Source organism: Sarcophilus harrisii, chromosome 1, assembly GCF_902635505.1.
Source record: "Sarcophilus harrisii chromosome 1, mSarHar1.11, whole genome shotgun sequence".
Classification (NCBI taxonomy): Eukaryota; Metazoa; Chordata; class Mammalia; order Dasyuromorphia; family Dasyuridae; genus Sarcophilus; species Sarcophilus harrisii.
Genome location: NC_045426.1, coordinates 472,650,635 through 472,677,855, shown reverse-complemented (window position 1 = coordinate 472,677,855; position 27,221 = coordinate 472,650,635). Strand labels below are relative to the sequence as shown.

The following is a 27,221-nucleotide window of genomic DNA, read 5'->3' as shown; positions in this document are numbered from 1 at the left end:
TATTGGGGAGCATACTGTATCAGCATAACTTTTAGATAGCAGACAGATAAAGCTATATGGATATATATTTTTTAACCATTCATTTGCATAGTATAAGATATAAAAAAGCCTTCTAAAATCAAGAATATCTATCATAGTGGAAATAATTTCCATTTGAGCCCTTCTCCAATACCTCATTAAAAGGCTGTGTTAGTACAGGAAAATGTCTGGCATTATATATATAGATGTATCGGAATAAAGTCACATTTTATGATATCAGATTAACTATATAAGAATATTTCTGGGATGGGCATGAAGAGGGCAACAATTTGGGAGAATTAAAATAAAGTTCTATAAAGAATAACCTATATAAAAACTTCCTGTTATTTTATAATGGAAATCAATGAAAAATAATATTCATTTAAAATCAATCAACAACCAAAATTTGAATATAAGTATTCTTCAATTTATAGCTGATGTATACATATATAAATAGCAACTATTCCCTCTTCCTCTTTCTCCACAAAGGGAAGTTCAGAACTTGTATTCAAATCCAAGTACTACCGCTTACTATGTGATTTTTGACAAATTGCATAACATTTTGGGGATTCAATTTCCTAATTTATAAAATGAAGGGATTAAATAGGTGACCTTTAAGGTTCTTTCCAGCTTTAAATCTTTTATCTTATAAACTAAAGATCTTGGAAAACTATGTGGAGTCAGAAGTAGAAGATGCAAAGAAGACTTTGAAAATCAGGAATATCTATCATAGTGGACATAATTTCCATGAAAACTCATTTCCAAAATCTCATCTAAAGATTATGTCAATAGAAGGAAAGCTCTGAAAATTTTTAAAACTGGAAATGCTAGAAATACAGTCCTAACGATAATCTTTGTATTTTTTGTCTGCATTCAAATACTGAGAAGATAATTACCAAATTGATCACAATGAGTATTTGTTTTCTTTTTGTTGATGTTGTTTTGTTTTGTTTATTAGCTAAATCAACTTATAAAACAGAAAACACACATGTATACATATACATAGACATACCCAAAGACTCTGTGGTCCTATAAACTATCTTCCCATAGAAGATTGAAAAAAAATAGAGGAACAGAATATCTACTAATATAAATGTAATTGTTGATCCTTTTGGTGTAGTAAAACTCAGCAAAATAAATTAGTTCCATCTAATAAATTTTCTACTAGAATCTAGAGGATACACATTGTGCTAAAGGAATAATAGCAGTACCTGACATGTATAAAACACTTTAAAAACAGCTTTTTTTCCTTATAACAACCCAGACAAGTAGATAACATTACTACCTAAGAAATAGGGGAATTTAGGCTCAGAGTAGCAAAACTGATCATCCAGGATCACTTGGTTACTAAGTAATAAAGAGCTGGTTAATGGAGGGTTCTTAATCGGCCTTCTCATTCTAAGTCCATTTAGAATACTGCCTAGATTAAGAATGGATTGATTTTAGAGCATGGACTTCATGGATGGATAAGGTAGGCATGAGAGGATACTTTCAAGGACACACAATGAAGACACTACTGTAATGGCAAGTGGGAGCTTTATGAAAAAGGGAGAAACTAGGGGAAAAAAAACAATGTAAGAAACAAACAAAAATGAACAAAAATTAATACAGCTCAGTATCAATTTGTACCAAAAAAATAATAATTTTGAAGTATTGTTCAAATTCAACTTCAAAGTTATACTTATGCAGTTATGATAATTGGTTCCAGCCCAATGGAAATATGCAGTGCAAATGTGACCAATTCACATTATTCACATTAATCAGGAATTGTTTTTAAAATTTGCCTAGTGCTATTCCTTTACTTAAAGAAAGAAGCTCCCTTCTTCCTTATCTTATTCCTCTTTTTTTTCTCTTGCCTATATCTTCCTCATTTTTTTTCTTCTCCTTCAACTCTTTATCCATATAACACTGCATTGTCCATAACTCACAATAGAAAGTATTATTAATAAACCTAGTAAGCACCTAGTATCAAGCTAATCTGAATAGTTTTACAGTATTTGCAGTATTTAGCATTAAAATTGTGTTTCTGGATTGGCTCAGGAATGCATCACAATTTCTTATATTGTTTCCATAGATAAAATAGGTTCTAACATTTAAAACCTCAAATTACAAATGAACTCTTAAAATATAACTCATGAGGAAGTTGGTGACTACTTACATTTATGTAAGAACCTGCAGCAAAGTAGTGAGGTACTTAGTGTCACAAATTATTGGAGTTCAGTGAAAAATGAATTTAATTGATTATTTTGAAAAATCCATTATCAGCATATCAGGGAGGATACCTATCTATCACCAAGATTTCCTTCTGAATATATGCTTGATGTTCTCTGGAGGTGATTTCAGAATGCTTAGGCAGCATTGCATAAACTAACCTACCCTTGTAATGCTCTAAATTTCAATTCAGTTATAGAGTTAATGGAATTGGGAAACACTTGTATACCCTGAGGAAGGAATTTCTGCAAAGGGAAGGTCTTATGGCAAATCTTTCCAATGCATCCTATACATAATTCTTAAGCAGTTTATTAAAAGAAACTGAGCCCTTCAGGAATTTTTTCCCTGCTTATGAGAGGAAATTTCTACATAAAAGCTTACTAAAGTGAGATATGAACATATTGCCAGATGGTTATCTTATTGCTTCTTTTAAAGAAGAAAGGTTTGTTTTGAAGGAATTTTATATTGGAGGAAATTAATACAAAGCACACTTTCAAATTCTGGGGAAAAAAGGATAATTCCATTGTGTAAATGATAAACTTCTAATATTCCCCTATTAAATATTTCCACTATTTTTTCATAACTCATTTTTACTCTCATGATGTTTGATCTATTTTGGTCAGATTTTGTTTCCAACAACCTAATCATAACTGACTAGCAGAAGTTCCATGAGCAAAGTTATTTTTTTTAATTTTTTGTTTTGTTTAATTTGTAAAGCGTATCTCTTTTGCTATTTTGATCACAAAGTATTCATTTTATTTTTGTATTATTTTGACAGCTTATGCACATATATTGAAATGTTGAAGCAATTAGTCATGAAATTCAAATGAACCATGAAACACTTTAAAAATCAATGTTATTCATTCAAAACTCAATACAGTAATTTTATAATTTAAATTATTTAATGCACCTTCATAAGCAATTAATTTAATAAGAAATGACAGGAAACTATAAGAAAAATAATTTATATTTCTATCTCAAAATATGCACATTACCCACTTAACATGCTACTTGGATCTTATCTGATATTATTTAAAAGTAAAAAGTAAAAATTTTTCATTTATTTTCATTCATTTTCAAAATATTCATGAAATATGGAGGACAATTTTTTGTTGTTTCATTCCACTCACTAACTGAAAACATGATAAATGAATTTTGTGAATTAATTGCTTATTTCTTAGTTATGGATGTGTTTTAAACTTTTAAACAAGCAATTATTTTTATTATTTTCCAGGGAGGAGCGGAACATAACATTCCAGTTGTAATTTCAAAAATTTCCAAAGAACAAAGAGGTATGTCTTAATCTAACAGTAATTCTTATCACTTTCTAAGTTGCTCTTAAATGTGATTGTTTAAAAAACATGCTATAACAATCAAGTTTAAGGGGCAGGTAGGTAGTGCAGTGGATAGAGCACCAGACCTGAAGTCATGAGGACCTGAGTTCAAATTTGCCTTCATACACTTCCTAGCTATGTGATTCTGGTGCCTCAGCAAAAAAAAAAAAAAAAAAAAAAAAAATGTTTTTTTTTTTAATAAAAATGTTCTCAAAAGTTATAGATAACATAATAAATAAGATCTTTTCCCATGCCTTTACATCACTGTGCTTAGATCTTCTCTTTTCCCATTATCAACAAAACACTTTTGAACAAATTCCATCCTTCATAATCAAAGTGTCAAGTGCCTTCTCATATTTTTTTGGCAACTCAAGGAAGCATCCAATATTTTTTCTCTTCCCAGCATCACTTTATATTCTCTGCTCCCCTCATTTATAAATTCACTAGAGCTATGCATATAGAATGTGCTTTTTATTCTAATCAACATTCATTTAAATGAGGACCTGACAGAGATAGTGTAAAGAAAGAAATGCTGATCAGAAAACCACTTAGGAAGAAAAATGTATTTTTTTATAATAGCTAAAATTTATATGGCATTTTAAGTTTTGCAAAGCATTTTATATATATAGATATAGATATAGATATAGATATAAAGATATAGATATAAAGATAAAGAGCTTAAGTAATTTGTCTGGTTTCTTTCATAGCTATAAAAACTTGAGGCAGGATTCAAACTCAGAACTTCCTGAGTTTGCAAATCCATTTGTAAAATTCTAATATATCACTTCACTGAAACAAAGCAAAGATCCAAAACTGGAAAGAGATCTCAGAAGCTATTTAGTCTAGGTGTTTGGTTCACAGACAAAGAAACTTAGATATAGAAAAATTAAATGATTTCTCCAATGTCACATAGGTGATAATTATGAGTTAGAATTTGACCTTATGTCCCTGAATTCAGGATGAGTCCTCTTTCCATTGTATTTGTATTTTATTTTACTTTACCTCTTGTCCCATCATTTTGTGAACATACAAAAATTATATACTTGTATCTTGCCTTTGCCTCTTCTTTGAAAATCAAGTCCTTAATTTTCTTTCTTTCTTCCATCCTTCCTTTTGATGGCAAATGAATCACTTTACAAAAAGGCAACCAATGAAAAGTACCTCTTTAGACTTCATTTCTTATTAGATCTAGAAGGAACCATAGAAATCAATTTGTTCAAAAAATCTATTTAATAGATGAGTTACATTATATCCTTACTGGACAAGTGATTCCCCCTCCCCTCCTAATTTATAAAGAAAGACATATTTACAAAATAACAAAGGCAAGACTGGAATCCATGTCTTTTGACTTTACATTCAAATTTGTTCCTACTATACAACACCCACTCCTTGTGGATGTTTTGTTTCATTCAATTTTTAAAATGTATGTTATTTACAGAGTTTATGCATTGAAAAGGACCACTAGATCATCTAACCTGACTAGTGCTTGGATCTGTATGTTTTCTAAAATATGGCCATCCAGACTTCACTGGGAAAGTTTCAGTGTGGGGAACTCTCTACAACATGAATAAGCCCAATTCATTTTGGCAGTTAATTTTGAATATATGAAACTCACATTAACCTTCTTAATCATTACACCTAATTAATGTTTATTTTTCAAATCAAAGTTCACCATATTATATATTTAGGCATAATTTGGAAGCTACTTTCCCCACTTAGATTGAAAATCAATGAAATTAAATGATAGCTAAATTGAAATATTGAGGCTAGTTCTCTAGCTAGTGCATTTGAAACATGAGTGTCAGAAATCTGCATACACAAGACCTCTTAATAATTACAAAAGAGACTGAGAATTTGATTTCCTCATCCAAAGGAAACTATCAAAGAATCATTTTCTACTTTAATGACTTCATATAATATATTGTAATGCTATGCTGTGCTGAAGTAGGAGACATTAATATCTATATAGTTATCTGGAAAGACATTTTCTAAGTGCATATTTTAATTAGAAAAGTTTGGTTCAGTTTCATAAGGATTTTGTTAAATCCATTATATTTGGCATTTATTGTGATACTATAGAAAGAATATTGGATTTGAAGTCAAAGGACTTAGATTTGAACCTTGATTTGTCATTTACTACCTATGTGACCTCTTGCAAATCCTACTATATCTCTGTTCCTTAGTTTCCTCATTTATTTAAAAAAATCAGGATTGGATTATATGAACTCTGAATTTTTACTTGTTTTGTGTTCTGGTACTAGATGTATGAAACAATTGTCAAAACTCTAATTCACCAAGGCAAAAATGAAGGAATAATTTATTTTTTCTCTATTTGTAGCTGAACTTTCAGGACTGCTCTTTATAGGAGATGCCATTCTTCAGGTACGTAAATATAGTAGGTGTATATTTTGGCATAGTTTCTCATTAAAAGAAAAATACAAACTCACTTTATAAGATGCAGACCAAGATTTTTTTTTTCCTTTGCAGATTAATGGAATTAATGTGAGAAAATGCAGGCATGAAGAAGTGGTAAGTTTGCTTTTATTTTTCTTAATGATGGAGCATTTGTGTAAACAAGTGTTTGATACACCACTGAAGAAAGCCTCTTTGTGTTCAGAATAGGGATGTGCATTTGCCTAACATCTAGATCAAATATCTATTCTGAAAGCACATCTTTCTCAATTTTTTTTCTCCCACCTTATTAGACCGAGTCTCAAATGAAGTATTTAGCTAGATTTTTTGAATGAATACTTGGAATTGTTAGTTGTGAACATTTGTTTCATTTTTTTGCATTCATTAACAACCATTGTTTAGCTCTTGCTAAATGATAGAGCTCCTCATTACCAGTTGATAATTATGTAGTGACCAAAAGGATTGAAAACTACTGAGATAGTCACTAACATTTGAAGAAGTAAGCAATTTTTTGGTTTTATTTTTGTTGTTTATTGTTGATGTTTCTCTTCCCCTCCCCCCTCCTGGGGGGAGGAAGTTACAGCCCCTGCTATTAAAACTTTTTAAACAAAAATGAGACAAAATACTCAAATGTTAAACATATCTTCTCTATCTCACTCTCTATACATTTTTATATGAATGTAGTATAACCCTTCATGATCATGATATAATTGTGGTCATTATTATGGGAAAGCAAAATGCAGTAAGTAAATATGGAAGTTAAACATCCCCCCAAAGTATCAAATAATGATAAATTTGGTATTAGATAAGGACATTGAGATGTAGGGTCATTAGGGTCCATACATCTTGTCTGGTCACATAGATTGGTGAGAGAGGCAGAAACATTGTTGAAATGTTGTAGAGGATTGGGTCATGGCTTCAGTTGTCCAAGATAAGAGCTATACAATGGCCAGGGTGAGCATTCAGAGTTTGTTCCCAATACCAAATTCAATATCAATAAACATATGAGAATTGTGGGTAAAACTGTCTACTCATCTGCAAGAGTTATTTCTCATATTTTCATGATAATATAATAATGTTAAAGAGAAGACTAAATATTAAGAATAACACTATGTATTGTATATATTATTGCCTATTAAGAAATTAGCATTTATCATGGATGTCATGCTTCCATCAGAAGGTTTAGGGAAAAGAATGGGCTAGGTAGACTTTAAAGATTTTCTTCATTGATCTTAGTTCACATGAAAATCAGAAAATATTACTGATACCTCTTGATTTCCAGAGACAAAATTCCTGTATTAAGTCTAGAGATTTTATAAGAAAATTATATTAAAAGAAAAAGAAAACAAAAGAGGAAAACACACAAATAAGTACTTAGGAGGTTCAAGAAATCTGTGAAAACTTCCATGTTCCTCAAGCAAATCTGTAAATCTCCAGTCACTTAGAGTTCTGAATATTTAGGTTTTTCTCAAACTATATGTTTTTCTCCACAAACAGTTTTGATGGTGCCTGTAGCTGTCATTTACCTTAACCTTACTGTACTCTATTAACAGTAGCATTAGGACTTCTTTAGAAGTTCATTTTTGCCCAAAAGACTTAATCAGGAAACTCCCCTCAACTCCCTCCTACTCCCTTCCTACAAATTCTTTGATAGGGCAAAATTTGCTCTATCCATGAGTGACATGTTTGTTTTTTTTTTTTTGTTTTTCCTCTTAAGAAAAATACCTTTCTCTCTTTGTTATGAAATATGATATTCCCTGAGTCTATCACAACTAGGAATATGCTGGAGTACAATCTGTTTGCCAGCAGATTGCTAAATTTTCAGTGTAAGCATTTACAACTTGGAAATCTTCAAATACTGCCTACCATGGCTTGATTCATTAATTTTTTTTTTCTAGACCTAATACTGTGATGGAGTGGGGGAAAAGTCATTGAAACATAAAAGTATTTTTCAGTTTGGAGAAGATTTAGTTGTTAAATACTTAACAATATACCCATGGTTACGTCTCTAGCAATTCCACATTATATCTAGTAAAGGTCTTATAGGACTACATGATCTATGTCTGGAGGGCACTTCCGACATCATGGGACCATGGAATTATACATAGCCTTAGAGCTGAAATCTCTGGGAAATCACCTAATTTAATCACCTTATTTAATACACAATGAAACTGAAATTGAGAGAAGTGTATATATGTATAGTCACAGATTTAGTAAGTGTGACACCTGGAATTTGAATCCAATGTCTCTGATTTCATAAACATGCACAATTCAGACCTATTCCTTTCTACAACATCAAGTCCAAATAGGATAATTTTTGAGGGAAGGCATAAAAGCATACAATTCTTAGATTCTTCCTCTCTACTCAGTTAAAGGCAGTTGAAAAATAGAATGTTTTTTCTGCAATTGTCTCTCCTTTATTCCTATTTAGGTTCTTCTCTTTCTTGTCAGCCTCTAAGCATACTACACTTTTTGACAGTATCTCCTCTTTTTCTTCCTTCAGAAGAGTCCTTATTATATCTCCAAGTTAAAATATGTTGAACACAAAAATTGATGTCCTCCAACACATGAAAATGATAAAGATAGCCTTTTCTTCTAGAGCACTGAATCTGGAGACTTGCATTCAACTCCTGTTTCTGAAGCATTTTATTTGTGTGATTTTCTAAAGTCACATAATTTCCTTGCTCAGAGTTTCCTCTTCTATAAAACAAGAACACTGGACTAGATAATCTCCAAAGCCTCTTCCCATTCTGGATTCATGTTGCTATGATAACTCCCCAGAAGGAATATCCCCACTTTTTTTTCAGGAATCTATAAAGCATCCCAATAGCTCTACTCCATCATTAGATCCTTTGGAACCTGAGTGGGAGTATTTATAACTTCTAAGACTGTCAGGAATATTTGCTAGTTATTGATTTACCATAAGTGGGTTAAGGCATACCCTCAGACAAAAGAGGTTAAAGCTTCCTGTTGATTCTTTATTTGTGTATATGAAGAGACCAGGAGATATATGCTGGGGTTTAGCCTAGTTCACCATTCTAATGGAAAGATTTGGAGAATGTTGCCATGTAAATTCAGTTAAAAGGATTGCTTTTGCTAGAAGTAAATAGGATTATGGTAGGAAAAAAACACTGAATCTGGAGTCACAGGGTCTGTGTTTGAACTCCTTTGTTGCCTTTTTAGTTTTGTGAAGGTAGAGTAGTAATTTAACCTCTATGGATGTCAGTTTCTTTACTTTAAAATGAGCGGGTAGGGAGCAAAGGAACTGAATAGAGTGCTGGCCCTGGAATTAGGAAGATTCATTTTCCTGAATTCAATTGTGGTCTCAGACACTTGCTACCTATGTGATCCTGAGCAGGTCACTTATTCTGTTTTCCTTAGTTTCTACATTTGTAAAATGAGATAGAAAAGAAAATGGCAAACCATTCTATTATTTTTGCCAAGAAAACCCCAAATGAGTTCACAAAGAATTGGATATGACAGAAAAGTGACTGAACAACCACAAGTAGAAAGATGAAAAGAGAAGATAGCTAGTTGCTTTAATATGATTGAGCATTGGCCCTGGAGTCAGGAAGACCTTAGTTCATATGTAGCTGCTGTCATCTACTAGCTTTGTGACCCTGGACAAATAACTTAACTCGTATTTGCCTTAATCCACTAGAGAAGGAAATGGCAAATGATTTAAATATCTTTGCGAAGAAAACCCTGTGGACAGTACAGAGTCACAAAGAGACAGACAGACATTACTAAATGACTGAACAACAAAATGAGAAGTCTGGCTAGATAGCATCAGAGATTCCTTCTAGCTCCCAAATGAAGGTTTAGATGTTGAAAGGAAGATCATATTGAAAGACAAAAACAGTCATTTATGGCGATTATAGTCCAGTGGCAATATTAGGAATTTCTAGTTATGTAAAATATTGGTAGGAATTCATTACCCTCAAAAAGCAAACTCCCTGGGAATTTAATAAAAGAAAACCCAATTTTTTTTACAGGGTACATTGTTTCTCAGTAGCTCCTAGAATATGCTTGGGGGAAAATTCTACTCTAATCTATTTGTATAAAAATGTTACCTTTTAAGAAAACTATCTCTTGGGGAAGTTGAAGCACTTACTAGAAAAAAAAAAAAAAACATACATAGTCAAACCTTAATGTTTTCCACATGTTCTATAAACTGATATAACCTTAGCATTACTTTCTAATTAAGACCATTAAATTAAATTTAATGATGATAATAAAATTTTAAAAAATCAATTATCACTTTTCTTATCAGACTCATTTCATCAATATATGATGTAAGAAATTCCCTCTATTAATGCAGGATAGTATGCATGATTTAATAGTGGTCTGAGAGAATTACCTAGGACTAATAAGGGGTGAAGTTACTTTGGGAACAGTCTGTTTTGTATGACAAGTTGTGAAGCTATTTGAGTTCTTGGCAAAGCTAGAGGAATGGTATGTCATTTTCTTTTCCAGCTCATTTTATGGATGAGGAAACTGAGGCAGAGTTAAGTGACTTGTCTAGTGTCACACATAGCTGGTAAGTGTCTGAGGCCAAATTTGAAATCAGGAAAGTAAGTCTTCCTGACTCCAGACCTGTATTTTATCTGCTGTGTCTAGCTGCCCTTGAAGCTAGGTAGGTCTCTCTTGATTCCAAAGCAAGTGTTCTATCTACTGTGCTGCCTCTTTATCAATTCTCAGGAATAATATAGGGGAATATTACTTTTGCACATATAAATAAGAGAAAAGAATTTCACATGGCCAACCAGACTTTGATTTTGTTTTCGTTTATATTTAATTTTTTTTTTATAGACCATAGAAGGTTTTTGTTTTTGTTTTTTAAGCAAACATCTTTCAATTTTATCCTGTGCTGTAAGTATAAAGAGTTTTTATACTTGTTATCCAGGAAGGGGAAAAAGTCAGATCTATTTTAAAAAACCCATGCTATTAGATGGAATAGTGTTTGCAATTTGTTCTTCAGAAGTAGGCAGCATGCTTAGACAAATTGTGGTGAAACAGATTAGTGAAGTATAAAAGATTAGAATATACTAATAACAAGACTTGCTGGGCTTATTCTGTTTTAGAGAAAAGGCGTTTGGGAATATGTTACAAATGATAAGTGATCCTCTGTAATGTACTTATTTATTTTTAACCTCTACTAAGGGACATTACAGAATAAAAATGCAAATGCTAATATACTTATGTATTTGTGATCTATGATTTTCCAATAATGATCTATTTTTGCATTTTCATTATCTTCCCTTATTATTACATAAATAGAGTATTTCCCTTATTGGGGCTGTAATTGATATTAAATTTTTATAATTAAAACAACATGGACAGAAAAAAAAGACAGACTATATTCACAGTATGAAGATATTTTAGTAAAGTCTTCTTGTTCATTGCATTTCTTATTCAAAGTCAACAACCTAAAAAGATATCTAGTTTAAGAAGCAATTTTACACAAAAAAAGACTATTCTAATTTTTAAAGCAATAATTTGATATCTTTTGTATCATTGCCAGACATTCTGAAGCACATATTCATAAAAACACAAGCATATAAACACACACATATATGCATACAATATATATGACCATTTATATATATATATATATATATATATATATATGTGTGTGTGTGTGCTAGAACTGGTTTGGATTGACTTGAAAGAGTTGATTGTTAATTTTTAGTGAAAGCATTTATACTTGGGAAATCAGAAAATGATACAAATTAGGACTCGATTCCTTTTTTTGTTGTTGTTGTTGATTGTCGTGACTTAAGAAAATGTCAATGATAGAGATTGAACTTAAAACTGTGCTGTGGGGGCAGCTAGGTGGCACAGTGGATAGAACACAAGCCCTGAAGTCAGAAGGACCTGAGTTCAAATCTGGTCTCAGACACTTAACACTACCCTAGCTGTGTGACCCTGAGCAAGTCACATAACCCCAATTGCCTCAGCAAAAAAGCAAAAAAAAGCTTTGCTGTGGTCACATTTACCCCCACAGAAAGCCAATTGTTAAACTTACCTAACATATAAAACTTTGTTATGGGAATGGATTAAAAACCCAATAAAACAAAGGTTACACATTTGATAACACAACAAAATCGTGTAATCTGTGGCTAATAAGAAGCACAATTAAGCAAACAAATACAAGCAAAGAATAAAAATAAAGGACTGAAATAAAACTGATTGAATCAGTATCCAAGAAACCAGTATCCAAGAAACTGGGAGTTGCAATCATTGTATCAGAAAAGCAAAAACAAAAATTTACAACATAAATAAATATCTGTGAGAAATAAAAGAATGTGAAAACAGAGAAAAATGGAAATATTTATATTATCTGTTGATGAACAAATTAAGGAGAGCTATGAAAAAAAAATAAACATTTACAATAGTGCAAAAAGAAAGAACAATCACTAAACAATCAAATTAGAATATTGCAAAATTATAAGCAATAACCATGGTTCCTCATCTAGTTTGAGCTTGATTCAGGGTAGGCCCCTTCCTTCATGGTTCAGGTACAATATTGGAATAAAATGAGACCTTTGTAGGTGATCTAAGAATTTTATTATTTTTTAAATTTACTTAGTCACTGTTGAAGAATATTCAGTGAGGATATCCTTGAGATATTTCATATCTGAGAAACACTTGAACAAAATTCAGCTGAGTAAAGTTTCATCACATTCACTAACAGAAAACATCTGTACACCTTGTATCTTGCTCTTTATGACTGATTTTTGATGTAATGAAATAACATGAACAATTTGAGTTCTTAATACCCTAAGTCATCAAAGTCTTGAGGATTTCTCAAGAACTTTTAAAGAAAACAAACAAGCAAGCAAATAAAAAAAAAAAAACTTTCCTCATTTTTACATGGGAAAGGGTTAGGATTTTCTTTATATAATAGTCCCAAAGAAAAGATATTAAGACCCATTACCCCAACACACACACACACACACACACACACACACACGCAAACTCTTTTATAGTCTTAGAAGGTTCACACATGTGGAACATATTTTCAGACTTTTTCAATGTATTGATATTTCCCCTTTCCTTTTTCACTAAAAATAAAACATTTACTATGTGGAATGGCTTTCTGCATAAAGAGAGGGGAGTTCTGGAAGAAATTCTGTTGATGTGAAAAACAAATACATTAATAAAATTGAATTTAAAAATTGATGTAAATATAAGGAAACCACATATGTAGCAAGATTCATATGTGATAAGAATCTATACCCCCCAGCCTACAGCAAGTAATGCCCATATATGACTGAAAGGCAAACAAAATAGATCTATCTATCCTCTTTCCCCTGGATCCTTCTCCAAAGGAAACTTTCATTCTTGCCAGGAAGAGGAACTCAGGAATTTAGGGTCAGAGATCACTATTCTGAACAGAGAGAGGGTATTCTAGGCTAGAATTATGTAATGTTCTTTTGGTTCTCTTGGAGGTCTCTGGGAGCAGCCTTCTTTTCAGTAAAGTAATCACCACAAGAATAGCCAGGTATTAAAGTACAAATTCTTTATTTTGTCCTTCAAAGTCTTGTCTCCTTGCCTGAACTTTATTATCTCATTTACAATGTAGTTTCCTTGCATGAAGCTTTAGCTAACTTTCTGGAGGTCCTTCAGGAGTCTTGGTTTCAGTGGGGAAGTGCAGGAGGCCATGCCACTAGGAACCTGACGAAAGATGGAATGAATCTCTTTTCTTGGCTCCAAGAACTTGAGCTCCCACCTCCAATCCTTTGTTTTCTCTGTCTCTGACTCCGGCTAAGGCTCCCAGCTTATATGCTCTCCTATAATTATATTATCATAGGAGTGAATCGTGTAGAACTATATTAAGTACTAAGTACATATACTGAAATAGAGAACCACTAAGCACCATTGCTAAACTAGATAACCATTGTCTTTATCAATTCCGCTGACTTAACACCTTGTAAGAATCCTTGTTTCAGAGTTCTGGCCCATAACAAAATTATATTAATCCTATTCCTTAAACATTGTTGTCTAGTGATGTGATTAGGTGATTGGGATTTTTCAGTGATGGGGAAAGGACTCCAAGCTTTGCATCTGACTAACCTAACTTTCCACCAAATAATAATTCCATAATGAATACAAATAAGAAATAAAAAAGAAATGGTAGCAAAATGGAAACCAGAGAAAGTACACATAGGAGAATAAATAACACACAATACACAGTAAAGGAGTTCTTATTTGGCAATGAAATAAGTTAACAAAGAGAGAGAGCTCAAGATCTCACCCAAAGGGAAGTTTCCCAAGGTATCTAATTAAGAAATAGAAATAAAGATATACTGGAAAATGTCAGCTCCTCTCATGCAGCCTAAAGTGGGGTTGACCTACACTCCATCTTGAAGCTTCAAGCCAGAAGTACCTGAAGAAAGTAGAACTTTGAAGAGCTCTGAAGAAGATTGAAAAATGCTGCTCTCCTCCTTCCACCAAATCAACCCCTGCCTTCACCATGACTAAAGAAAAAATTCTGTAGCAATGGGCCTTGAGGACAGGAGTTATATTCAAAATGATACTGATGAAACAACATATCAAAATTCCTGGGAAATAGTTAAAACAATTTCTGAAGGGGAAAAAAATCCCCTAAAGCATTCCTTAACAAAATGGAAAATAAAAGAATTAACAAATTTAATATGTACTTAAAATTTAGAACTCTAACACATAATACCCAAGTCAGCACAAAAAGGGAGTTACTAAAAATTAGAGAATTGTAAATTAGAAAACAAAAAGACTATGAAGAATAGAAATGATAAAACTAAACCTTTGTTCTTTGAAAAGACAAAAAAAAATGATAAACTATTAGTCAGCTTTATTGTTTTAAATAGGATAGTAAGTTAAATCAAAATAACAGGTACAAGATGAAATCACACCATTGTCCAACAAGGCAACACCAGTGGAAAGGGGGCTAATCATTACCAAGAGCCAACTATATGCTATTCACAAGGCCTGTAAGCCAGTGTACATGAAAGAGAAAAACATCTGAGGAAAGCTTAAGAGGCACCCCTATGCCAAGCAAATAAATCTGCCATTTTAAACCATGTCCACTATAATCCCTTTTCATACCCTGAAGAAGAAAGGCCTGGACCCAGAACCTAAAAGGTTTTGGAATAGCATTGCTTCCACTAGAATGACTAAAGCCATCATTCTGGGGAGCAATTCACATAAATGTGCAGCCTAGCAGTAGCTTCTACAGATGATACAGTTACATCTGCTAAAGGCTCAGAAAACAAAGTCCTTGTCGTCAGAGACCTTTGCAAAGTATTGTCAAATAATTCAAAACCAGAAACTCATATGATTTATCTGTGGAAACAACAGTACTCTGAAAGAGATGGAAGGAGGAAGAGAGAGAAAGGGGGGGAGGGAGAAGAAAGAAGAAGACAGAAAGAGACAGGAACAGAAAGACAGAGACACACACAGAGGTGAGACAGAGACAGAATTAGAGGGAAAGAAGGAGAAAGAGAAAGTGGGAAGGAGGGAGAAGAAACCTGCCTCATATCACAGAGAATCAGTTCAGTCATTTTGGAAACAAAAGACAAATTATGTAAATAAAGTGACTAAAAGTAAACCAGATATGGGATATGACTCAAAGAAGCCATGGAGAAGAAGAAAGTTTCCATATGCACCAAAATATTTATTTTAGTTGTAGCAAACAAGTAGAAGCAAATAGATGCCTATTAATAAGGACAGGGTGAAATAAATTGTAGTGGATGAATGTAATACAATATTTTTATGCTATAAAAATGATAAATACAGAGATCCAATTAAAAACCACCTGAAGTGGTGCAAAATGAAGTAAACTGAGTCAAAAAAATTATACATAATGATTACAGAAATATAAATAGAATAGATTATTGCAGAATTGCCAAGGATAAGCATGGCTCCAAAGAAAAAGAATGAGAAGACTAAATACAAATTTACAGATGGTAGAAGCCCATGAATCAGTAATATATAGTTTCAATTTTTTGGATGTCTTGATCATTTTGGTTGATTTCCTTCATCTTTATGTCTTTTCTTTTCTTTTTTTTAAATAATATGCTTTGTGATATGGGATGGCTCTCTGTCAGAATGTGGAGAAGAAAAAATACTGGGAGATTTTGGTGATAAAAATATAAAAAGTCATTTACTGTAAGAATGTTTGAATTTAATTTTGATTACAGATATTAATTCAATAATTCTTTTAGTGAATATCCATTACTTTTGTCTTCTAAGGACCCTAATGGTGTTTCTTAAGCAGCATGACTCCAAAGGCATTGGGATTTCCCAATGGATTTCAGAAAGTAGCAATAATTATTACTCTCATTCTGAAGTCATAATTTCCACTAAGTATTGAAATAAATGGTTATCACAGACATGCATAATTCTCTGCAAGAGCAAAGCAGAAAAAACAGCAGAATTATGTGAAAGGTATATAATAACATTTCTAACCTTAATAACAAAATATTTTCCTTTTTAGCAAACTATGGGTAAATGCTAAATAGTGACATTTAATTGTATATGATTTATAATTAATATAAAACCTATGCATAAAGTCCAAAATACTTTTTTTTTAAATTAGAAGGAAAGACCATTATGAGAATACAGCATAAATATATGTGTTGGAACACTAGAGATTTTATGAGTCACAGGGGAGTAGCTTAGAGGTATAGATTTGGCAAACAAGTCATTTAGATTTTTATAACAGTTGTTGAAATATTATTGACTAACAAATCATGTTTTGCTTAACTTGGAAAAATTACATTGTTTTCAGTCTTTTGGAAAAAGGCTTTCAAAACCTAATTGATAAATACTTTCTTAAAGAGGACTAATCGTTGAAGAACATTTGTTTTCCTTTGCATGTACTATCACTGAAAGAAATCATGCATGAAATCATTCAATGCTTACCATGGCCCAGTTATTTTGGGAATGTACATCCAAAGTAATATTATTAGGAGCAATTATTTCTTAATAAACCATGATCCAAACAATAAAAATAAGATCTTAGTCATTATAAATGCTTATGTTTCTTTTATTAGTGTTCTGTGGGTGTTATTTAAAGAGTGATAATTTCTTTTGAAGTAACAAATTCAATTCTGCAACAATTCTTACCTCTGAGAAATTGTCCTTTCCACAGAGAGTACAATTGCTGATAGCAGTGAGAGCTCTGTAGCTATAACTAATTTAGAGGGTATTGGAAGGGAAGAATAAATAAGCATAAATACATATGCACATGCATCTTAAAAATTGAGTGCTGCAAATTGTATATATTATGTACAACATCTTAATGTTGAATAGCCTTTTTTCTAACTACTTAAAATTAATTTATCTCTTCACTTTAATTTTGACACCATCTTCTTGTGAAGCTTGGCATAGATAGTATCAATATCCTAAACAACCAAATATTGTCTAATTAACCAATCAATGGGAAGCTAGTGCCCCATCACTTAGGTCATTTTTTCCATGTTTTTGCCTGTCCAACAAACTCAAGAGATTTAAGCTTATGTGATAGAAAATCTTCAGTCCAAGCTCCATTCCCAGTCTCACCTCTACTTCTTAGTCAGGGGGGGAAAGTACTATTTAATATTAAAGACCAGGTTAAATGTTGCAGAAAGAGGATAGAGGGAGGAGTATAAATTGTTGGATATTCAAGACAGAGTTAGCAGTGTGCTTGAAAGCATGAGCCTTAAGAATTCTAGCTAGTAAACCCTAGTTTCAGCATTAAAAAAAACAAAACAAAATAACAGCAAACACTTTTCTTTAGGCATATCATATGCAGTCTGTGTGTGTGTTTGTGTAGGTGTGTCCCTTTCTGGATATAAGGAAGAGAAAAGAAGAAAGAGAGGCAAGACAAAAGAAAAGTTGTGTTGCCCAACTGATCGGTTGCAGTTCCAGTAGGGCAGCTCCTTTTCCTCTTTACACAGGTTTTTGTTTGTTCTTCATTCTTTAAGAGGATCAAGACATTAGGGAGGTGATGCTATGACATTCAAATGAAGGGGGGCTGCCCAGTCACCACACTCACCTTTTCCTTCAGGGCCATCTTGATCCAGTGGAAAGATATAGATCAGGACAACTGGAGATGGCCCTCAAGCCAATGGTGGACCTTGGACTTTTTAAACTAAGATCTTTAAGATGTCTCAGTTCAACAATTCTTATTTAATTTACTTTGAGTCAATTAGGGCCAAAACAATGACTAATTAAGACTGAGCCTGGAATCTATTGACTGACTAATAAAAGGTTCAGTGTCAAGTCCCACTTGGCCCACCCTCACTTAAATCCAACTCACTTTCATGTCTACATCCCCTCCCTGGTATCATGGCTCTCTTAAAGAAAGAAGGAAGAACAACCGCACTATGGTGATGAGATTAGAGATAATCAGTTTATCCTGCTAGTGGCAGAGACTGAAGCAGAGCTGTGGTTGCAAAGTGGAAAGTCTCCAAGGGAGATAGGACAACAAAGATAGAATGAATGGACCAAGTAAATGTTTAAAATTAGAAATAAAATGGCTAACTTTGAGATCAAGGCTAAATATCAATTTGATAGAATACATAGTTGTAATAGGTCAAATTAGGAGAGTTTCAAAGACTGGAAATTGTAAGTGCAAAGAACACAATCTTGAAAAGAAGAGGTTAAGCTGAAAGATGGAACATCATAATTAGAAAGGTCAATTTCTTCATCTTAGGATCTTGGGAGTATATGAATTGATTATTAGTTTTACAACGTGGATAACCCTCCAAATGATTTAAGTGGAATTGTGTGGGATGATAGTATCCACAAAAACAATCAAAGACTGAAAGTAAGAAAAAGCAAAAAGGAGTTTATTAAGGTCTTGTGAGATAGGGAGAAAGGGCATCTTCCATCTGACAAGGTGTTTGTCAGCAAAGAAGTGCAAAGCATAACTTCAAATACAAGATTAATAGCCTAAAAGCAGAATTCCTGTCCCCACCCCCAGCCTGGCTTTTTCTCCCCATGGGAAAAGCAATCTCTCCACTTTTATCCTATCTGGCGCCATCTATTACACGAACCATTTGTGTCCCCAATAATTAGAGTAAAAATGTCTATCACTTAAGTCAGCAACAACAGAAATGCTAAAAGAAACAGACAGATCACACACTTCCTACACATATTCTCGAGGCTCATGTATCTGTTGAGATTGGGAAAGGGGAAACCCCAACAGTTTGGAGTCACAGACCAGTGTTGTGAAGTGTCTCAAAAAAATTTGCTGACTTGAATCCATTTCCCAGTCAAAGTGCAAAGTTTATTTGTAATTGTAATGTCATTACAAGCAGACTAAACTCCAGAAGAGATTAGCAAAAAGCCAAGAGCAAGAGGATAAATTTATAGGAAAAAAGAGAGATCAGGAGCTTGATGTTACTTATTTGCTAATCTTATGATGTAGGGGTAGAACCGAGGAGTGGTCTCAGGAATTTGGTTATCATTGACCAACATTTTATCCATCTGAGAGTCAGCAATGTTTGCATTGGCCTCCAAAGCCAGAAGACTTACAATTATTGACAGACAGATTGTCAATTTAAGACCACCCTTAGGTCAAGGGGCTTCAGAATTATTTAAGGGATAATAATAAGGGATAATATTGACAAACAAGGGCACTTACATTCCTAGGCCAGAGGATTTTTACAATCATTGACAGACAAGAACACAATTAAGTCAAAAGGGTTTCACAGTCACTGCCGTCTCTCCTACATCATATCCACCCAGTGGAAGATCACCTGGATGGTTTGAATCCAGAGTGGTAATTGTTCCTTAGTCTGAGTGTGGTGAGTGAAAGGAGTCCTTTCCTTTTTTTTTTTTTTTTTTTTTTAATTTAATAGCCTTTTATTTACAGGTTATATGTATGGGTAACTTTACAGCATTGACAATTGCCAAACCTCTTGTTCCAATTTTTCCCCTCCTTCCCCTCACCCTCTCCCCCAGATGGCAGGATGACCAGTAGATGTTAAATATATTAAAATATAAATTAGATACACAATAAATATACATGACCAAACCATTATTTTGCTGTACAAAAAGAATCAGACTCTGAAATATTGTACAATTATCCTGTGAAGGAAATCAAAAATGAAGGTGGGCAAAAATATAGGGATTGGGAATTCAATGTAATGGTTTTTAGTCATCTCCCTGAGTTCTTTCTCTGGGCGTAGCTGGTTCAGTTCTTTACTGCTCCATTGGAACTGATTTGGTTGATCTCATTGCTGAAGATGGCCAGGTCCATCAGAATTGGTCATCATATAGTATTGTTGTTGAAGTATATAATGATCTCTTGGCCCTGCTCGTTTCACTCAGCATCAGTTCATGTAAGTCTCTGCAGGCCTTTCTGAAATCATCCTGTTGGTCATTTCTTACAGAACAGTAATATTCCATAATATTCATATACCACAATTTATTCAGCCATTCTCCAACTGATGGACATCCATTCAGTTTCCAGTTTCTGGCTACTACAAAAAGGGCTGCCACAAAAATTTGTGCACATACACCAACCTCTTTCCTTGATCTTCACAGCACTGTCTGACATCAGCAAGACTTGGAAAAGTCCCTCCTGGGAGGGAATGTGTTTTAATTCTTTCCACATCCAGATCAGCACTCAGTTCCCCAAGCTGAAATTTGTGATCAGAAAACCCTAGTGAGAGTATGAGCAATTCAGCCTTTTATTCTGCAGCACAGTCAATGTTTTATCAGAAAACACACATAATTCAAATATGGGGTACTAGTTTCCCTCTCCTCTTCTTGGACAAGGATATCCAAAGAGGAATTCATAAGGGGATAATACAATATCACTTCTGAGGAGGGCCAAGGACATTCTAATGCTAATTTAGTGAGCTGCCTCTTGATCTCTTGGTTCATTCTTTCCACCTTACCCAAGGAAGGAGGTGCCAAAGAATATGAAACTCCCAGGTAATATCCAAGACCTTTGCCAAGTACTAGAGAACCATAGAGGTAAAAGGAGTCCCTTGATCCAAGTTTATCCTCTCCTATTTCTGAGATGAATTTGGTTCAATGAAATCTAACAACTGGAACAGTAGTTTGGGTCACTAGGAAGGGCTCTACCAATAATCAGTCTATGACAAGCAGGTATCTGAGGTGACCTACTAAAGGCAGCTCAGTAAAGTCTATCTGAAAAGGTCTGATTCCTATGGGCCTTTCTCCTACTGGTGCCTGGCACAGGGCAGACTTATTTGTCCTTTGACAAATAAGGCAACAATATATACAAGAATATACAGGCTAAGAGATATGAACTGGATCAAGATTGCATTGCACAGATGTTGAACTTCCCAGTGGCTGCCCTGATGTAAAATCTGCCTCCTATTTGCCTCATTTAGCACTTCCTGGCCATGAGGGAGGTACCTTTACAGTCCTATTGGGTTCTCAACTGTTGATCCTGTTGTTCTCTTCTAACAAAGGTAGAATGGCTAGCTTGGGGAAAAGAAGGAGATAAAGACCAACAAGGGGTCATCTGTTCCATTTCCTCATTCCCTACCTTTCTGGTTTCCTTATCTGCAAGATAGTTTCCTCTAGCATCAGGTTGATGCCCATTCACATGGACAATAGCAGTGGTCTCAGGCAATAAGAGATTTTTGACTTTATCCTTCCCCAAATTTTTCCAAAAAACATGCATTCCTCCTCTTCCCCCAGGCATACTTGGATTTGGCATAAACATTCCTCTCCTTTTCCAATAACTTCAGTGCTGGACTGAGTACATAAAGTTTACTTCACTCATTAATTAGGTGTCCCAAATATCCTTTTGAGATTCTGAGCTCCTCTCTCCCTACTAGTTTCAATTGGATTCATTTCATTCAATTGGATTCATTCAATTCAATGGAGACTTCACTGACCTCTTTTTCATCAATATATTGCAAGATCTGGGTACTGGAGAATCTCTAAATTTTCCCATAATATTTTCTAGTACTTGCCCAAATAGCTTAAGGGATTCAGTGTATCCCTGGGGTAGAATGTATAACCTATAAGGCAGTTTTCTTCCAATGTCCAGCCCTTTCCATCCAAAGGCAAACACCCCTGCTTTCAGGATCTAGTGGACAAGCACAGGGGGCATCTTTTAAGTCTACAACACTAAATCACTTTCTGGTTTCAAAAATCTTTCCCATTATTGTATACTGATCTGGTACTATTGGATGAAATGGGAAGGCTATTTTATTAATTTCCCTCAACTTCTGCATCATCCTAAAGGATCCATCTCCCTTATCAACTGGTAGCATTAGGGTATTATAAGGACATATGCAAGGTTCTAGTAATCTATCCATTCCTTGGACTACTGTCCAAGGTTGTAGTCCTCTTTTTCCCTCCAAAGGAATGGGATATGATATAACTCTAAATACCGTAATCAGGTCCTTCAATTTAACTCTTAATGGGGGTTAATTTTTTTTTCACCTCTATTATGGGGCCTAGCCCAAATCTCAGAATTGATTCTATTTACTCCCTCCTTTCTCAATAATAACATTCCTCTGATTGGTATAATCTGAGAATCCTGTGGTATCAATTGGACAGACAATTTGGTTACACCTACCTCTGGGACTAGCAGGAATTTCCTTCAAGTCAGTACCCCAGCATATTCTAATTCCAAAATCTCAATAAGAAGTACAATAAAAATTCTTTATTAAACCCCAAATTAAGAGAGTTTCTTTGGACCATCTGGGACTTCCCCCCTTCCCTTTTCTTTCTCCCTCTCCCCAATCTGTCAAGAAAATCAATTCCACTTTGTCTAGTCTAAAATTTATCAAGGGCTCTGGATGTGTTCTTTCAGTGAACCCTTGACACTCCTTTTTTCCTATGAGAGAGCAGATCTTTTATTCCCTCTATCCCTGTGGGCAATCCTTCATATGCTCTTCTAGCTAAGGATTGAAACAAGCTAGCAAGCTAGTCTTTCCACAAAGACTATTGTGTTTCCTATTGCTTAAGCTCCCTCCAAAGAGGGCCAAGAAAAGAGGAAATAGTTAATGGTTTTAAATGAATTGACTTCCCTTCGGCTTCTAAACCTCCAAAGATTCGTACCTGGGCCAGAAGACTTCTCATCTGAGTGAGGCACCTATATCGAAACAAAACAACAGTATTTAATCATTTTCTTTTTGTCCTTCCCAGTACATTTTGTTCTTAAGACTATTATTGCAAAGGTTAATAGGAAATCAGGAGGGGTCAGCACGTACAACTTGTAGTTATATCTCTATTTGTTATTATAAAATATCAATTCACAAATAAAGTATAGTTTAAGGTTATATTCCCAAGAGAGAGAGTCTTCATTCAGTTAATTCCTCACAGAATTAATTTGACATTCCTAGAAATGAGAATGTCTAAGAACTGTGAGGTGAGCTTATTAGAAATGTGATCAGCAATATAATAGAAAATGCACTGGATTTTGAAACAGAGCATATAGATTTAAATCTGAATTTGTCAACTGCATATGATTTTGAAAAAAGATATTTCAATTTCTTGGAGTTCAATTCTGTTTGCTAGGGACCTAGGCTCATTGTCTTCTGAAATCCATTCTACTTTGCAATTAGTAAAGACTGGCTGCAATGATGGTGAAAGATAGATTAGACAGGACAACTTTAAGTCTTGTAATTGTCACTCACTCACACACATACACACACAAAAGGAAGTCAGTAGATGACTGTAATAAGAATGAAAAGTATTCTATGATGATTTGATATTTGGTTATAAGATGCTTTAAGATGTTTCATGTAACTAGCATAAATAATTCACTGGTTAGAAAACATGAGATTCTGGTGTTAATTCAATGTGTCTTTAAGTTGCTATTATTGTTGTTCAGTCATTTCTAATACATTATGGCCCTATTTTGAGTTTTCTTGGCAAAGATATTGAATACTTCCATTTAAATCATTTATTAGGATTCTAACTTTAGCTCTAATGAGTGAATCGACCTCTTATGGCATCAAGTACAACCCCATTATTTTCCAAATCAGAAAATTGACCTCAAGGAAGTTATATGACCATGATCAGACAGGTAATAAGAATTACAAGAAGGATTTAAATCTAATCAGTGCTTTTATCCACAAATATGTTTCATAGGAATATGTCTCCTGATGAATTTTGAAGAAATATTTTTACCTGCTCTATTACTTAAGTACTTCTTTTAAAGTTAAGATGGCTTTGGATTCTTTATCTGCTTGTATATCAGTTCATACCACCTTGCATGATTTTGATTTTAAAACTATCAATTTAAATACTTTTAATTTTAATTTAAATTAAATAAAATAAATTTAAATAAATAAATAAATTTAAATCTATATGGCTTTATGAATATGAATATGAGCTATATGAATATGGACAGAAGGGAATATACATTTTTCTAAGCCATATCTGGCACCTTAACAAAAATTGACCATGTATTGGGTCATAAAAGCCTTTCAATAAAATGTAAAAAGACAGAAATAGTGTTTGTTTTTAAATCACAATGCAATAAAAGTTATAGTCAATAAAGGACGAGGGTAAGACAGGCTAAAAACCAATTGTAAATTAAATAATCTAATTCTAAAGATGGGCATCTACTCATTTTTAAAATTCTCTACTACCACAAAAAGAGCTGCTACAAATATTTTTGCACATATGGATCCTCTTCCCTCCTTTATGATTTCCTTGGGATACAGATCCAATAGTGTCACTGCTGGATCAAAAAGTATGTATTATAGTTTTATACAGTTTTATAGCCCTTTGGGCATAGTTCCAAATTGTTTTCCAGAATGGTTGTAACAATTCACAACTCCACCAATAATGCATTAGAGTCCCAGTTTTCCCACATTCCCTCCAACACTAATCATAATCTTTTCCTACTATCTTAGTCTATCATACAGGAGTGAGGTAGTATCTCAGAGTTGTTTTAATTTGCATTTCTCTAATCAACAGTGATTAACAGTATTTTTTCATATGACTATACATGGATTTAAATTTGCCATCTGAAAATTATCTCTTCATATTGAACATTTATTATTTGTGGAAACTCTTGTATTTTATAAATTTGACACAGTTCTTTGTATATTTTAGATATGAAACTTTTTATCAGAAACACTGCCTGTGAAAAATTTTCCCTAGCTTTGTGCTTCTTTTTTAGTCTTGTTTGTTGGTTTTGTTTGTACAAAACCTTGTCTATTTAGTGTAATCAAAGTTGTCCATTTTGCTTTGTATAATGTTTTTTAGTTCTTCTTTTGTCATAAATTTCTCCCTTGTCTGATAGGCAAATTATCCCTTGTTTCCTAATTTGTTTATGGTATCACCCTTTATGGTATGAATTGTGAGATGTTTCTATGCTGAGTTTCTGACATTGTTTTCCAATTTTCTCAGCAATTTTGGAGTTTGAGATTTTCTCAAATACTAAATTACTGCATTTCTCAAATATTAGATTATTGTGTTGTATATATTTAATCTATTACATTGATCTACATCCTATTTCTTAGCCAGGATCAAATGGTTTTGATGACAGCTGCTTTATAATACAATTTTAGGTCTGTTACTTCTAAGTTACCATCCTTTATATAATTTTTTTCATTAATTCCTTTGATATTCTTGACTTTTTGTTCTTCCACTTGAATTTTGTAAATTTTTTTGTTCTATAAATTTTTTTTGGCAGTTTGATTACTATGGTACTGCACAAATAGAGCAATTTAGGCCAAATTGTCATTTTTATTATGTTAGCTTAGTCTACCTATTAACAATTGATTTTTCCCTGTTGTTTAGATTTGACTTTATTTGCATGATAAGTGTTTTATAATAGTGTTCTTATAGTTCCTGGGTTCGTCTTGGCAGATAGATAGATATTTTATTTTATCTACAATTATATTACATTATTTTATTATTTATTTATTTATTTATTTATTTATTTTTGCTGAGACAATTGGGGTTAAGTGATTTTCTCAGAGTCACACAGCTAGAAAGTGGTAATTGTCTGAGGTCAGATTTGAACTCAGGTACTCCTTACTTCAGAGCTGGTGCTCTATTCATTGTGCCACAAAGCTGTCCCTCTACAATTATTTTACATGGAATTTCTCTTTCTATCTCTTGCTGATGGGTTTTATCAGTAATACATAGAAATGCTAGTGATTTTTGTAGGTTTATTTTATATGCTGCAAATCTGCTAAAGCTGTTAATTGTTTCCAGTAAGTTTTTGAATGATTTTCTAGGATTCTCTAAATATATCATAATATCATCTGTAAAGAATGATAGTTTTAGTTCTTCATTTTTATTCTAATGTCTTTAATTTCTTTTTTTCTTTTCTTATTGCTAAATAGTCAACATTTCTAATAAATAATAATAGTGGTAATAATGGGCATTCATGTTTCACTCCTGCTCTTACTGAGAACACATCCAGCTTCTCTCCATTATAAGCAATGCTTGAAGTTGTTTTTGGATAGATACTGCTTTTTTATCCCTAGATTTTCTAGTAATAGGAATGAGTGCTGTTTTGTTAAAAGCTTTTTTTTAATCTACTGAGTTTATCAATTATTATTGTTGGGTTTGTTATTGATAGCATAATTGATAGCATCAATTATGGTAATAGTTTAATGTTTAATTTAATTTGTTTCACTGATTTTTGCTGTCTCACAGATCCACTTGCACTGTTCAAGTTTTTAATGTGTGATTTTCTTTGGTTAGCTTTTGCATCTCTTTTTTCATTTGGTTAATTTTACTGTTTTAAGGAATTCTTTTCTTCAGATATTGTTTTTCCTTCCTTTAACAAACTATTGCCTCTGTCATGCATACCTCTCATTTCCTTTCTCATTTTTATTTTACCTCTCTTATTTGCCTTTTAAAGTCTTTTATGAGATCTTGCAAGAAGCCTCTTTGGGCTTGAGACCCATTCATGTCACTCTTTGATATTTCTTTTGTGCACATTTTGTTCTTGTTTGAGTTTGTCTTTTGGTATTCCCTGTCACCATAGTAATTTTCTATGGTCAGGTTCTTTTCTGCTCATTTTCTTTCCTTTTCTTTTGATTTTTGATATTTCCTTTTTTTTTTTTTTTTTTTTTTTACTTTTAAGGTTGAGCTCTGCTGCTGGGGTAAGAGGAGTGCTGTCCCAAGCTTCCTGTGCAGCTCTGAGTTTTGGCTTTGAGCACAGTGTTCCCTTGAATTTGAAGGGAGTAACTTTGCTTGCTCTTTTCATGAAACAATCTGATTTTCCAGAGTTTGTCTTCTGAACTGGGACTGAAAACTGCCTCACTGACTGGCTCCTCTACTGAACCAGGGCTGAAGGTTGTAGTTGCT

At 33.4% G+C, this 27,221-nt stretch overlaps 1 protein-coding gene across 2 annotated transcripts in view; it reads left to right on the top strand.

Moving 5' to 3' along the window:
- Positions 1-27,221, top strand: part of SNTG1 (syntrophin gamma 1) — a 786,808-nt gene that overhangs the window by 242,866 nt on the left and 516,721 nt on the right. For both annotated transcript variants that reach the window (XM_031946419.1, XM_031946418.1), the window contains 3 exons: positions 3,464-3,521; positions 5,902-5,945; positions 6,051-6,092. In XM_031946419.1, coding sequence (XP_031802279.1) covers positions 3,464-3,521; positions 5,902-5,945; positions 6,051-6,092 — 144 coding nt within the window. The remainder of the gene's footprint in view (positions 1-3,463; positions 3,522-5,901; positions 5,946-6,050; positions 6,093-27,221) is intronic.